Source organism: Hippichthys cyanospilos, chromosome 11 (genome assembly GCF_059441005.1).
Source record: "Hippichthys cyanospilos isolate Australia breed blue-spotted pipefish chromosome 11, RoL_Hcya_1.0, whole genome shotgun sequence".
NCBI lineage: Eukaryota > Metazoa > Chordata > Actinopteri > Syngnathiformes > Syngnathidae > Hippichthys > Hippichthys cyanospilos.
This window is the reverse complement of record NC_142379.1, coordinates 14,198,780-14,214,189: the sequence shown is the minus strand read 5'-3', so window position 1 is coordinate 14,214,189 and position 15,410 is coordinate 14,198,780. Positions and strand designations below refer to the sequence as shown.

The following is a 15,410-nucleotide window of genomic DNA, read 5'->3' as shown; positions in this document are numbered from 1 at the left end:
GGATGGTTGATGGTTAGGATAGAAAGTTTTCCCTTGAGGCATATCCAAATCACAGTCCGTGCCTCAAAGCGAAATTTCATCGAAGTCTTCCATTGGCAAAGATGAGGAAATGTCAAGATATGCAAAGTACATTGAAAACACATGGGAAAGTAAATGAGTTGTTCAAGTGTGTGAATGTAAGTTCATCTTCATTAAAGGGTCTGGAATATACAGTATTTTTTCCCTCTTTCTTTTTCTCCTTTTGCACGTTTTGTTTGATGTCTGATGGGAAAAAGCTCCAAGCAATTTTTCCTTTGTGTTCACTTGCTTGTCTTGTCCTAAGGTTTTTTTTGTTTGTTTTTTGTTTTGTTTTTTCTTCTGGGCACACCTATCCTGCTTCACCCTATACATTATTACTTTTATTTTAGGTGCCTGTGCACGCTCAGAATCACACGCACACTTAAACACGCACACACATCCATGCGCTCACAAATACATTTGAAAATTGAGAAAAATCACTTTACATTGTTTTCAAATCGACAGTTTTTAAACACCTGTACTGAAATTTCTAGAATAAAACATTTTATTAACAAATGAAGTAAATATTTTCAAACGATAAAGGACGTTGAGCCAAAAAATATACGTATTTTTTTCTCAAAAGTACAACTTTTCTATTCTATTTACCTCCCTACTCGCAAATCCAAGTAGCACAGGAAGAGGTAGAATTTGAATGGTTGCCAAGTAAATGCTCACAGCTACTCATCGTAATATCACTATTCTCCATCATATAATTACAAAGCGCCCCTGGTGCCCGGATATGAGAATTGTATTTATTTTGTTGCTAATATGTTCCTTCAATTTACTAATCTGCAGCTTCTGTTTAGCGCTATGTACCCTCATTTTACTAATATGTACCCTCAATTTAGTAATCTGTACCCTAAGTTTAGTAATATGTACTAGACCCTAAATTTATTAACGTGTACACTAAATTTGGTAATATGTGCCCTCTGTTTACTATCCTATACCTTCAATTTACTAATATGTATCTTCGATTTAGTACATCCTAAGTACATTTAGTACATCCTGCTAAACTAAGGATCCACAATCATTAGTTTAGCAATATGTACACATAGTGTAGACAGACTGACAGACAGGCAGAAAGACAGACAGATCCGTTAGATTAAAATGCTTGGGTTTGTTTAACTGTAAATTACGTACATGCATACATGAGTCAAAAAAAGATGTGTACACAGTACATTACATTGACTAATAATTCTTGCAAATTGGTGGGCATCACACATCTACCAACCCAACTGTATAACCCAGTGACGGATGCACGGCTGTTGCAAAAGCGCCAGATCCACATTGGACACATTTAAATGTATCCATAAAGATTATGTGTTGGGCAATAACCTTGATGGCTGTATATTTTCTCTATATTTTAAGCACTGGTGTTTAGCCCTGGGTGTACCGCACCTCACGGTGTTTGGCTGGTTTATACTGATTTCCTTCGTCAGATCACCAGATGGGTTGAGTGTACTACTGCGTTTGTGTGCAGGGATGCCCTCTCATTGTTGTAATAGAATCAGCTAGACCAGTGCTGAACATCTGTGAAACAAGAAGAGAGCCAATCTTGTCCTCTGAGAGGCAGTGACCATGAACATTCTGCCATGTGGGCAGGCCAAAGTTTTTAATGAGGCCAAAAAATGATTGATGCTAGCAGTCACTTGCTACACAACAGACTGTGCATGACCACCTTAGCAAGGAAGGCTCTATCATAGCCAAATGAATAAATGAAGTATCATTTTATTGTCAGTGAAGATTAAATTAAATGGAAAACAAAATTTGAGACAGAATTTGTCAGTTTAAGTTTTGATTATTCTTTAACATATTGTAAATAAAAGAAATATGGTGTCTTTGGATAAAAATAAAGAATAAAAATGCATTGGAAGAATAAAGAAGAATAAAAATGTCCAACGGCGGAAGAGTGTTTAATATGTTTGCCTCACAATTCAGAGTCCCGAGTTCAATTCCTGCTCGCCCTGGCCTTCCTGTGTGGAGTTTACATGTTCTCCTCATGCCCGTGTGGGTTCTCTCCGGGCACTCCGGCTTCCTCCCACACCCCAAAAACATGCATGATAAGTGTATTTGACATGCTAAATTGTCCTTAGGTGTGATTGAGTGTGTCAATGGTTGTTTGTCCCTGTTCGTCTGGCAATTGGCTAGCAACCATGCAGAGTTTCCCCCGCCGACTGCCGATAGACAGCTGTGATAGCAATTCTTCTGTGTGTTTAAGGTCCATCAGCAAGTCTATTTCTATGGACACGGAAGCTAATGTTGAAAGTCGTGTCTGTTGGCCTATGTTTCTGGCATACGTTTAAAGACACTTTAATGTGTTGAGAATGAGCATTAAAAAGGTGCCCCCAAACATTTTTAAAACTATGTAACTTTTAGGTGTTTGGCCGATATTTGGAATCTTCTTGCTCTTTTCATGAAATTATTCAAGTTGACAAACCCAGCGTAGTTTCAAATAGCAAACCGCTTAGATACAAACAACAGGCATTCCCAGAAATAGAATTTGCCGCATTTCTCAGAAGCTTTTAGCCACGGGTAATGTTCACAGTCGCCTAAATGAAAATGACCTATTCCCTGCCGGGACTGATAAGCTAGCGAGGAAGACGGCCAACCTCTGCTCACAATATCCAGTTTTTCGTGGGAGGTTCATCATGAAAGTGCTGTTTCAAGTAAAACTGCAACAAGATGCACCTCTTCTCCCCCCTTCTGTCTTTGTAAGTTAAAAAAAAAAAAAGAAACAATTTGTCAGTAGCAACCAAATCTTCTTGTCCAAATGTACGTCACTTTGCACCAAAATGACACTGTTGGACTCCCAAGAGAGCTTATCCAATCACATGACTACACTGTGGTCATAGCCTTGCATTATGATTGGTCCGAGTCCCGGAAACTGAATGGACTGTGTCCATTAACTTACAGCAGGCAGGGCCTTCTCCTTTTGTTCTGAAGGCTCTGGCAGATTTCAGGGAACCTGACAACTTTAGCTCACAGAAATATGATTTGATTAAAAGGTTTTATTTATTTATTTATTTTTAAATTAGTTAACTGTGCTTCAGCCTGTGCATCCCCATTGTTTCCTAAAGTAGGACAAGCCGAAGCAAGCCTTGTCTTTGATTCATTTCCTTACTCTTGGAAAGATTGTGTAACCTGAAAAATGTGGACATACTTTAAGTCCCTGCCTAAAGATGGTTGGTGATGGAGATGGACAACTCCCTCCTCCCCCATCACTCTTGTCAATCTGTGTCCCAATATTTATTTACTTTTCTTGTGCATTACAATGTTGCCCATTGACCTTGGATCTGTTTCCATTCTGTGCCTATGTGGGAAACCATTTATCAGTTCTATAGAAATTAAATTTATTCACAGCTGCCACATCTGTACAATCAAAATCATCTCTAAGGGCTGGCTGCATGTTGTAAAAAAAAATGCTTAAGGGGGTTGGATGTCTTTAACTGCTCATGAGCCCTGATATCATGCTAAAAAAGCCTTTGCTATATTTTTGACTTGTATATAGTGAGGAAACCAAAATCTTTGTGTGTACAAACCAGAGCCACATGATGAAACAACAATGCAAACCATGACATTCCGATTCGGACTTGAAAGTAAAAGCTGAGTGGTGTTGTCACTGAGCCAAAACACAAAAGTAAAATGAAGTGATGGCTCCATCTCTTGTAAATCACAATATCCATCCTTCTATGTCCTTTACCACTTTTTTGTGTCACAGGAAATTATAGACAGTTTCGACTAACTTGGCGAGAATACTGGGAACAACCTGAACCAGTCACCGATAAACCGCAGAAGACATACAGGGCAAACATCCATTCACGCTCATATTCACGAGTCTCTGAAATGTAGACTTAAAATTGAACTGTAATTATGTCAATAATGGCAGTTTGGGGATTTGAGGAAAAAAATGAGTATTTGTTGAGAATAAATGTTCAACAAAATAGAATATACTGTAAACATAGTCTTTAGGAATTGCAAGCATGTAACATTTCATAGCAATCAGAATGTGTGCTTTGTAGAAGCTTCGAGAGGATGTCAATGCAACATTTTCAACATCATTGCTGCACTTGTTTCTTTCCGAGAAAAATGTAGTTTGGTATGGAAAAAAATCAATATAATGGGCCAAATTCATCTTCATAACTTGAATCTATTTACTAGTTGTTTGATGAAGAACAAAGGTTTAGGTTCTCCTGAAGCGTTCACACACTTGCCTTAATGCCACCAAGGCATTAACTCTGGTGCTGTTATTAACATATGACAATGAGGAGAGGAAGAGGATTTCAAAAATGAAAAGAACATCTGTCTTGACCTATAGAATGTTATTCTTAATAGTGTTATTGTGTGTGTTAGTGGTAGTATTTTTTTTTATATAAATTATCCTGCTCTCTGTTGTCATCAATTTTTTTCATACATCTCTTGTATTTTACCACAGTAGATTTTGTGATATACTATTCATAACGGAGTACCATTTTTGATCCACAAAAGCAGGGGTTTCTAAGTTTGTTATTTAAATGTTATTGTTTCTCCTCATGTTTTTGCACACTGTAAACTCCATGTGGCACTGTTTATCATGCTGTTTTTACTGTCCGTTTTAACAGTAGTGTCTTTATCAGTGTCTTGGTTTTGCCTCCCTTTTAAGACCAATTTTTATTTTTGCTCTGAAGCAAACATAATATGCAGCAGAAATAATTTGAGTTGGAGTCATGTTCTCAATTAGGTGTTATATGCATAGGAAATATATTTTTTGTTTTGCACCCAAATTATCATCTTTATTGTTGACATATGTTCGAGAGTTTACAGCTTAGATGACTCTTTTTAAAATATTGTTTGGAAACCCTAACCCAAGTTTAAAACCCAATATTAAAAACCTAACCAAGTTTGAAACCTTACTTTAAATCCTAATTGTACTTAAAAACCAAGCAGTTTATTAGCAAAAAAAAAAAAAAAAAAAAGGTTTATTTGAGGGACCCTTTTACCACCAATGTGATAGAGCATTTTTAATGTTTTTCCTTATTTTTGCAGCACAGCTTGAGCCCATCCACAGCCTGCTATGGGTTTGCCTACTATTTTCGAAAAGTTTCCTTTCATGTTGTTTCCCTTGCGTCTTTCTTCTTTGTGTGATTTGTTCCACCTGTTGCCCGTGTGTTCCAGCTCCCGTGTTTCAACCAATCAGATTCCCCTGCCTCTTGTTCTCTTTCAGCTGTTTTATGTCTGCCTATTTATTGTCCAGAGTATTTAAGTCCCAGTTTAGTTACTGTTAGGCGCCGGGTCATTGTCATATTTCGTTGTTTTTGCCGTCTACATTTTCCAAATCTGTGTATTCCCTGTCTCCCTGTTGTTGTTTTCCTCGTGAGTTTGGTTTTGGTTTTTACTCCTGTTGTTACTTTTGATCCTGTGTTTTTCATGTTTTGCCCAGCTTCTGTGAATAAATAAATTCCTTTTGTTGAGCACATCTCATCCCAGCTTCCCTGCATTTTGGATCCACTTTCCCACACCCCTCACCACCATGCCTCAAAATCTTGACAGCTATAGACCTGCAAGACCAGTAAATACTGTATATTGTATTCTCTTAGGCCATCATGGTTATCCTAAAAAAAAAAAAAAAAAAAACATACTCAAACAACATGTTTAACATAAGGTTGCTGCTATACAGAACTTGAGGCTTATTCATACAGGCTGGAACAGATACACCTAATGTGAACATCATTTGTTTGTTCATTTACAAAGACATGTGTATGTCTGAAGTAAAACTATTCATAGAAGTTCTGACGTTCAGGACCTGTTTGTATAATATAAAGAATGCATATGAAACTCTGACTAGCCAGTTCACCAATCACTTTCACCATAGTGTATCTTTCTAGATATCACAAATTCCCAAACCTCCTGGTATTGAAATGGTAATGCCAAATGGGACTGTGGCTTAACTTGATGCTGTCCAGCAGACTAGGGGAAACACTTAAAAAGTTGGGAAATAGCTGAGCATTGAAAAGCGTGTGAGTGTGTGGCAAAGGTGGTGAGCAGCTTGAAAAAGCCAGAGAATGGGAGCTTGGGGGAAGTCATAAATAAATGAAGCTGAGCCACGGAACTGGCTGAGCGATCTGGCTGCTTGGATGCGAGGGAGGCTTTGATTGGGTCGCCATGGAGTTGCTGTATAGTTGTGCCACTTCAGCTAAAAAGGAGTAGTGGGAGATTAAACTTTGAACAGAGTTATGAATTGTGGAAGATGGGATGAGGTATATAACTTGGGCAAAAGAATGAATCATTTCGGTGGTCTCATTATTTGCCTGGCTGCTCAATATTTATGTGTAAATGAAAACATCGATCACAGTTTTGTTTTTCGAATCACTTTGATCAAATAAAAGTCTCATTTTCAGATTACGTAGTATGGCTTGTAAACAATCAAGGAGCCCTCCTTCATGCCTGCCTCCGTCTGGATGGAAATAGTCCCCTAGCTTGCCAGACACACTATGTTCCAGCATATAGACCTGGCATCCAACTCCCCAGTCCACACAATATCACATCCAATACCGCTAAAACACACACACACACACACACATACACGCGCACACACATATGAAAACACACTTGCTTCTGCCCTGGGTAATAATCAGAGCATCAGCCATAGACAGATTTCCATTTTGCAATTTCATGGATGATAAAGCATTTGAATTCATGCATGTGCCCCTTAATATATGCCTGCAGTTACTCAATTTAGCAAATTATATTGTTTTATGCATTTGTTTGTTTAAATTTGAGTTGAAGGACCTCAATAGAAGAACAGAAGACAAATTGAGATTTATATGAGTATAAAATCAAGAAAAAACAAATGGATGGGCATTTTGTCAGTTACAGTCATGGAAAGCAAACCTGGCTTTCTTTATACATACATATATATATATATATATATATATATATATATATATATATATATATATTTGTGTGTGTTATTTTGGTTTCGTAAATGTGCATTTCCTTTTGGTCAAGGGTATCTATGTGGGAATTATTACAGCATTCTTGGAATGGTACTTGTTACCTCCAAGGATTTCACCTTGAACATTTTTCTACTCTAGCCAAAGCAATTCTTCCTTGCAAAGTGTGTTAACACTCTGATAGAAGTGCATGGAAAAGGAAGAGATGACCTTAAGCGGCCAGCTCAAAGCAATCCTTTTCCAAGAAGATTGAGGAGATGTTGTTCGAGTGGGTAGCGCCTCTGCGCAGTCTATTTGGGCTGTTGAGACAAAAAATGTTAGGTGCAGAAAGCAGAGGTAAAACGTTTAGCAATTTAAAGATACTGTGCGATTATTTGGTCTTGGGCAGGCAGGGAGGTTCTTGCATCACATAAATGCATAACAGTGTGATGTATTGCTTTGGCTATACTGTATGTGTGAATATAAAAATGTAATTGAAACATAGGACAAAAAAAAGAAAAAAATCTGTTCAATTCCCTAAGATGAAATAACAGGTGTGGTTTACACACAATCCCAAAGATGTGGGGAACAAACACAAGACATAGATACACGGAGATCACTCCTGAACTGCCAGATGTGTTTGATTCACAAACATCTTGCGTCTTATTAAAAAGTCAAAATAACAACTGCAGTTCAGTTGCACATCTGCTTCCATCTTGACTTGCTCAAAGGCCATCTGAAAAAAGTCAGTTAGTTGTCCATGTAAAAGATGACTTTGAGTGCTTTGGCTGCTTTATGTGTTCTTTGATACGTAAAGGTTCACAAGCATTGTGATGCAATAAGAAGGGTTCACAGGAAACCTGTGTGTGTGTGAGTGTGTGTTGGGTGAGATATGTTTCAACTGCCTAGCAGAATCCAGATGGAAGGAAGGCAGGTAGAAAGAAAAAAAAACAGAAAGAAATAAGCAAACAAACAAACATAAGGGAACATTCAGATACAAACATAAGGGGGGCATTCTGATAAATCAGATAAGATTTAGAATTTTTAGATGGGATAGGCAACAGCAAGCCTGCGACCCTTGTGAGGATAAGTGTCTGGATGAAAATGACGTCAGAACCAAAGAACCCAAATTTGAGTCTACCAGGTTTTTATGAATGGCAATTATCAGGCTGTCAGAACTAAAAGAATAATTTTCAACAATTAATTTGCCTTTGAAAAGTAATGTGAATGCATTCACCAGGAGATTTAAAGCACTCAAGAGCTGGTAGCTAGCTAGAAGATGCGCCAACTGCTGAAAACAGGCACTGTATAATACAATGACAGCCTAATGAAGTCATTTTTAGCACCCTGAATTGGCGACTGAATGTGATTTAAGAACACAGCTGTGCTGTTGTTGTGACTCCTCAGCAGCAACAGGTCGTGCAGTATGAAGCTAATGTCACGACATGCATATACAGTATATATACGTGTATGTACAATGGACCCCGGTTTATGAGATTGTAACACAAATTCACAGTAAGGCAGGCAGTCCAAACCTGTGTTAATTCGCTAATGCATGTAAAACCCCAGGTAAAAAAATCAACAGTATAGTATAGTAAGTATATAATATACATGTATACAATTAAAAAACATCATAAATAAAAAATATAAAAAGGATTTATTTACCAAGCTTGTTAAGGCCATATTCCCTAGTGAGGGTAGCCTAGCCTTCTTCATATTTCTTGATTATCTCCAGCTTCGTTTCCATATACATGATCCTCTTACTTCTCTCTTCAACATAACTAGCAATCTTGTGACCCATGGCTCACCCATTGAAGTTTGAATTAAGCAGTAAAATGCACAATGAATAGTTATTTTAAGCACTCAGACGCGATCCGGTCCGTAGCATGCCACCATTTTGACAGTGACGCCGACCAATAGCAGACCAGTATCTTAGGGAGTCGTGACAAAGACCAGTAGCAGACCAGCATCTGAGCGACGCATTGCAGCGCAGGTAGTTTGATGGGTCCAGAAAATTAGACCAGTTACCTAAAAAGCCCTGAAGATGGAGAAAAAACAACACAAATACAGCCAACCCCTTGGAACATGAAAGTATGTTTTGTCGTAAAGCGGGAAAAATACCGTAAAGAGGGGGCGAAAAAACATCGCAGATCAAGTCGTAAATTGAATAAAACGTAAAGCATTTCATATTCCCCAAAGATAAAACAAGGCAAAGTTTTAAAAACAATGTATTGTTATGTTGTTCGTGCATTTATCATTAGGTGATCACTGCATTTTAGGTCACAGGGAGATACTAGTGTGAATCGTGTGTCTTGACTTTCTTCAGTTTTATGCCAGAGGGCTGTGTAGGGGTACTACAAATTTTACTGCTCGCCCTAAGGCCTTGCAGACGTATAGGAGTACAGCTCATTATTCTCACTGCACAGAGGGTGACTTGCCGCGATATGCCAGCTGGTGATGGAGGAGGTGAGAACGGACTCACTGATGACTTACACAGTCATCATTGTTGGCAATTTCAACTTTCTACCACAGGACACTGTGTACAACCTTGGTTGTGCTCTTGCTTCCACTTATTGCTGTCCTGTTTTGGCTTAGTAAAATCCCTGCGTTGAATGCTGGAGAAGAAAACAAGTAGGTCGGCAGAAAATAATGTTTAAATATACAGTGCAGATAATGAGGCCAAAAATACTTCAAAGTTTTCAGCGGCTGCTTGGATCACGCATCACCCCAATTAAAATGTTCTTTTTTTTTAATTACATTTTTCTTTTCAAAATGTGGTTAGTAGCAGCCCCTTTAAATGTAAAAAAAAAAAAATCAAATAATAAAATAATAAAATCTATCCATCAATCCGTCCATCCACTGGTTTTCAACCCATCATCATATTTCAAGCATATACAAGGATATAAGGGAGAGAAATAAAGATATATGACTGAAAATAATATATGGAGAAATGTATGTCAAAGTCAGAATATTGTTTGTAATATATATATATATATATATATATATATATATATATATATATATATATATATATATATATATATATATATATATATATATATATATATACTAAAAAAAGCACTGCTATGCTACTCCCTAACACAGCTTTGTTAACCAAAAAAAAAAATTCAGTTGACAAAACGGTTTGCAGTGATCAATGTTAGGAACGTTACAAACTTTGTACACAAAGGTTATTTGTTATAGTTACTCGTTACTTGTTCAAAAAGTCACTGAAATGTTAATTAAATTATTTTTTAATAAAAGTTACCATGAAAATAACCATAAAAGCAGTTTTCAAGACATTATTTAATTGTAAAATTAACAGCTAATTGTACATAAACTTCAGTTTTTATTGCAAACTGACAATATTGGGTTTACCCTAAACTTAAAATAGTGGTAGTATCTTTCTTAATTAAACATCACAGTACATAATTTCAGCATCATAAATACATACAATATTTTCTGTAAAACAAAAATGCTTTCCCCTGCATTTTAAACCCTAATTGAAACTTTTTTCAACTTTATTTTGATATTTTTACTGACAAGATTCTCGTGGTTAAATGATATTCCCACACCCTTGTTATTTCAGATCGATAAAGATGATAATAATGATGAAACATGATAATGAAATAGTTTGAATCCGCCCAAATAATAAATATTCATGAGTCATTGCGGGTAATGTGGAAGTGTGCACACAGCTTTTTCAGGATTGTGTCTGGTCAATATAAGCCTCTTGAGTTGAGTTAAAGGAACATGAGAAACGAGTGACATAAAAACAGTACAGCCATATCTGCAGCAAATGAAAGTTGTAAAAAATCCATCTGTGTGACCTCCTCATTTGCAAATCTTCCAGGTGTGACTTCGTTCTTCAATTTAATTCAATTTCAAAATAAATGTTGCTTTAATTTTAGCTAGCATTTAACATACATAACTCCCTCTTAGAATTAAAGTGTAAAAGGTCTGCCTTGCATGAGATATTTCTGTAAACAAATGCAGTGTGGTAACACATTGTATGAGATTGATAAAGCTATACAATGACAATAAAAACATTTTATTCTTTTCACTCAATTGTGGCATTGAGTATTTATAACTGTATGCAGCCTATATTGTTTTATTTTTAATCTGTAACGTTATTGTTTAAGATCATTGTCTTTGTTTAACCTCATATGTACAGTGGAAGACCTCCCTTGGTATCAACTAATGGAGAGCCATACAAAGAAATAAGCCTATTCTATTCTATTCTATTCTATTCTATTCTATTCTATTCTATTCTATTCTATGCAAGACCTGAGGTGTGTGCCCACCCTCCCTTTTTTAAATAAAGTTTTCACCAGCTAGCCGGTCCACTGCCTCTGGCTGGAATCAAGCCCTGCTGCATGTAACAATTCCACCCCAGTCGTTTGCATTGTATATATGGTTGCTTGATCTTTTGTGACTCCTTCAGTGATCGCTCTCCATCGTGCCCCTTTCTTATCATATGTGCTTCCTTGTGTAAAAGGCTCCTCGCAGTAAGCTGTTTTGAGCAAGCGTTTGTCGGTTGTTTTTCTTTTTGGGAAGCTTGACATTTTACACATTCGGGTGGGTGCTTCTGTTTTAGTCGCTAAAATAACTTTGTTGTGCTGCTGCTTTTGTTGCAAAGGGCTTTAAACAAACGTCGCAGCTTAGTGTTACTTTTTCCACGGCTGTCGTCGCAAACCCAAACCACTGACAATCGAACGAGCTCCAGTCTTAATAATAAACGGTTCATTTTCCTTAGCCATGTTTCACTAGCCTACTAATTAACATTTGTGACTACTGAAGCTCATAGGTGCGAAACTCACAGCAGCAACAGAGAGGAAAATATTGATTGTATTATTATTAAGATTGTCCATAACAAAACATTCTATTTAATCTAAAAATTAAATGAAATTAAACTCCCAGGCTTACTATAATGAAATATATTTAATTACTTTATTTCATAAAACTGTGGATAGTATGACAAAGAATGATGCACACACACGTGCATTCTTGTGTGACCTTCCGTGTTTGACAATTGTATCTCATTCGCAATGCTTGGTCATGTATCGCAGCAGTAAAGGCACTGAATTACACATATAGTTGAATAGAAAGTGACCGCAACACAATATTGTAATGCCCCGGAAGCGAGTAAGGATGCACTCAGTCGTCAGCGTGGCTCTAACACTTTATTTCAACAGAACAATGTCATAACGAATTCCTAGAACGAGCTGCTGTTGGCCACAACTCACGCCGACTCTAACTAACTCGTCAACCGGCGAGTTCTTCCTCTCATCCTCGTCCCTTTTCCCTCCTACCTCACGTGACCTCCCAAGCAACGGTAACTCCTCCCCATCCATTCGCAACAATACATGGACATTACAATATTATCCCGGCCAAGTGCATCCAGACAACCAGGTTTTCTTCGGCTGCAGCTCATACATGCCCATTTTGGACTGAACAAGACTCACAAGGAGTTTTTCCCCATTTTTCCAAAAGCCACCATGCCTCGAACTACATTGCAGAGTCCAATTGAGGCATCAGGAAGACTGCTTACAAGAGCTAGTGTGGCTAAGTGGCTTTGTTCGCTCGCCTTAACAAAAGAGAATAGCCGTCCCAGCTAGCGAGAGCCTGCTAAACAAAATACAGTATCTTTGGCCATAGTAAACATTTTTTTACTGACTAGTAAACTAAATATGTCATACTGGAGCTAAAGGTCTTTCGCAAGTGCTAGCAATGTCACAAACAAACGGCTCCTCACTGTGAACAATGAAACTCGAGCTTTTATCAATCTTCACAAGGAGCCGTTCAGACCCCCCTCCACCACTCATTTGTACAGAGCGTGATTTTTGCAGAACGTGTCATTTTAGCATATTATCCCAGTTGTACGTGGGAGTGTGTGTGTGGGGGGGTTGTTTGTTTTTGTTTTGTTTTTTTTGTAAGCACCAAAAAAATAAAAGAAAAAAGTTCTCACAGTGACCCAGTGCAGAGTGAGGGAAGGGATGAACAGAGGTGGAGTGAAGAAGCTGCCGAAGATGTTGTGTAGACATTTGTTGCTACAGGTTAGATTTGATAGGTGTGAGAGCTTTTGTAAGAATCAAGATTCTAATTTAGCATGATACAAATTGATGTAATATATCCCTAAATCAACGTCATGTATAAAATCAATACGATCCGCTCCTGTTCGCTTCTATACTACGTCAGAATGCCATGTTGTGACCGCTCAGCCGATTCTGGGTAGTCAAACCTGCTCACACGACGCCCAATAATAAACAATGGAGGAAATTCAACCATCTCATCCTCATTGAAAGCTGTCTTGTCGTGTATGGCAAGCCACACATCCGCAAATGTAAGTGCAACATGTAACGGGGTTTGACTACAATGGATGTGGTGATTGATGTGGTGATTGTGTAAGCATAAAAGTGTCTTTTCTCTATCTCTAGGTTCTAATCATATTGAAGTCGCTATAATTATTTGCTGGTGCCTTCCTACTAAATAAAACTAAAAAAAAAAGGTTTAGTGCTAAACAGAATCTATTTAATAGGAAGACGGATGTCATTTTTGATCGATTTAATAGATCAACAATGACAACATGACTATCCTCGTTCATGTGAATTAAATGAGCTAACTAGGAACAAATATTTATACAGAACATAGAGAAAAGAAAAGAAAGAACACACAACTTTCAACTAAATAGAACAAAACAGGATAAAATACTAAACAATGCATACAAACTCTAAATGAATTTACAAACACATTATGGAATAAATGAACTAAAACACTGTCTATACTGTACTCAATAATATATTACAATTGTGACTGAAAATGCTTCTGATATGCTCTGAGATGAACAAACTGGCTCATGCTTTGCCCATGCTAATTTAGCTGCTCTCTCTTGAAAAATCTTTTCATATATCGTTTGTCATAAATTTGCTGAAAAATAGATAAAAAAATGTAAAAAAAAAGAAAAGAAAAGACACTTTCTCTCAATGTAGGCTCAAGTAGTATTATGATTCTTTGCACATCTATAGATAGGCAGAATATATAATTGAATCGAATCGTATCGTTTTGAATCAAAAATTGTTTTGAATCGAAAATAGATTCTGAATCGAATATGAGACCCTAAAAATGCAATCGAATCGTGAGACGGTCAAAGATTCCCTCCCCTAGTACAGTATACATGTATTCTTGCCAATGTGTGTCATGTGTGCATGTTTACATTATCAATATTACTTATTAAAGAATAAGAAGCTATTGATTCTTGATTTTTTAGACTTTTCCATATGACTAAATGTAGCAATGTTTGGCACAATTCTTAACATGCCTAAATGCACGCGCTTACTTCTTACAATACTTTAGAAGAATCCAATAATAAATGAGCCATCACTTAAACACTCAAAGTATGAAATCAATGGCAATTTATCACTAATCTCAGTGCCTATTTTAAGAGTGAAACCTTGATGTTTTAAAATAAACTAAAAAAAAAACTAAAAGAGACTTTTTTTTACTTGTTTTTTAATGAACGTCCGTGAATGAACGTTTCCTTTTAATAAAGGCAGAAGTCCCATCACCAATAAGTGGTGGAGGACTGACTTAAGGTATCACTACCACCCCACCACACAAAAAAGGTAAATATAAAAGCTTTTCCAGTTTTTTTTTTTTTTTTTTTGCATAACTCTAAGTCTTTGCATGTTCTCTGCAGCTATTTTGAAACACCCATAAAATATTTAGGAACACGTGATTGATTGATTGATTGATTGATTGATTGATTGATTGATTGATTGATTGATTTCACCCTCCAGGGTAAACGAAAATAAATTGATTGATTTCACCTTCCAGGGTAAACGAAAAAAGACCCCTGTCTCTTTTTAAAACTCTTCTCTCTTCTTGCCCACTTCTTGCTCTGTGTGCCACTTAAAGGGACTTCTGGGGGTGCTGTTGTCCTGACAACCAACAGGGAGCATCACAGTCAGGATAACCAGAGAGAGAGAGAGAGAGAGAAAGAGAGAGGGAGGGAGAGAGAGAGAGAAAGAGCGAGAGAGAGAGAGAGAGAGAGAGAGCTGTGGTGGGGGTTGCTGAGAGTAGCGTTGCACATCACTGGTTTATCGTGCGAGGACCTCGCTGCATGTTTTCAACCCCAAGTACTTTACTGGACTGTACTGGATCAGATTGTGTATTTAAGACTTCTCGACAACTACCTCTTATTTTGTTTCATTCTATCCCTTGGATTTATTGCTGTCCAAACGTGCACTACAGAGCTTTAAAAAATGCTCGTAGGACGCAAATCATTTTGGAGGAAGTTGCAGGCGTCTTTTTTCAGACTGCTGTGTCTTATTCCTACAGGATTCCCCGTCCGGAGTGTGGATATGCAGCGGGCCACCGACAACATCACGGTCCGCCAGGGTGACACAGCCGTTATAAGGTAAACAAAGCTCTTTTTCATAACTTTGG

At 37.4% G+C, this 15,410-nt stretch overlaps 1 protein-coding gene across 3 annotated transcripts in view; it reads left to right on the top strand.

Annotated features, from left to right (window-relative positions):
* The window catches only part of lsamp (limbic system associated membrane protein), a 368,199-nt gene that overhangs the window by 264,252 nt on the left and 88,537 nt on the right, over positions 1 to 15,410 (top strand). For 2 of the 3 annotated variants that reach the window (XR_015867227.1, XM_088427836.1), the window contains exon 1: positions 15,039 to 15,381. Coding sequence is in view for 2 of the 3 variants with exons in the window: in XM_088427836.1 (XP_088283962.1) it covers positions 15,227 to 15,381 (155 nt within the window). In the remaining variant the exon portion in view is untranslated. Of the gene's footprint in view, positions 1 to 15,038; positions 15,382 to 15,410 lie in introns of those variants that run through there. The other variant, XM_088427837.1, reaches the window with a different exon arrangement.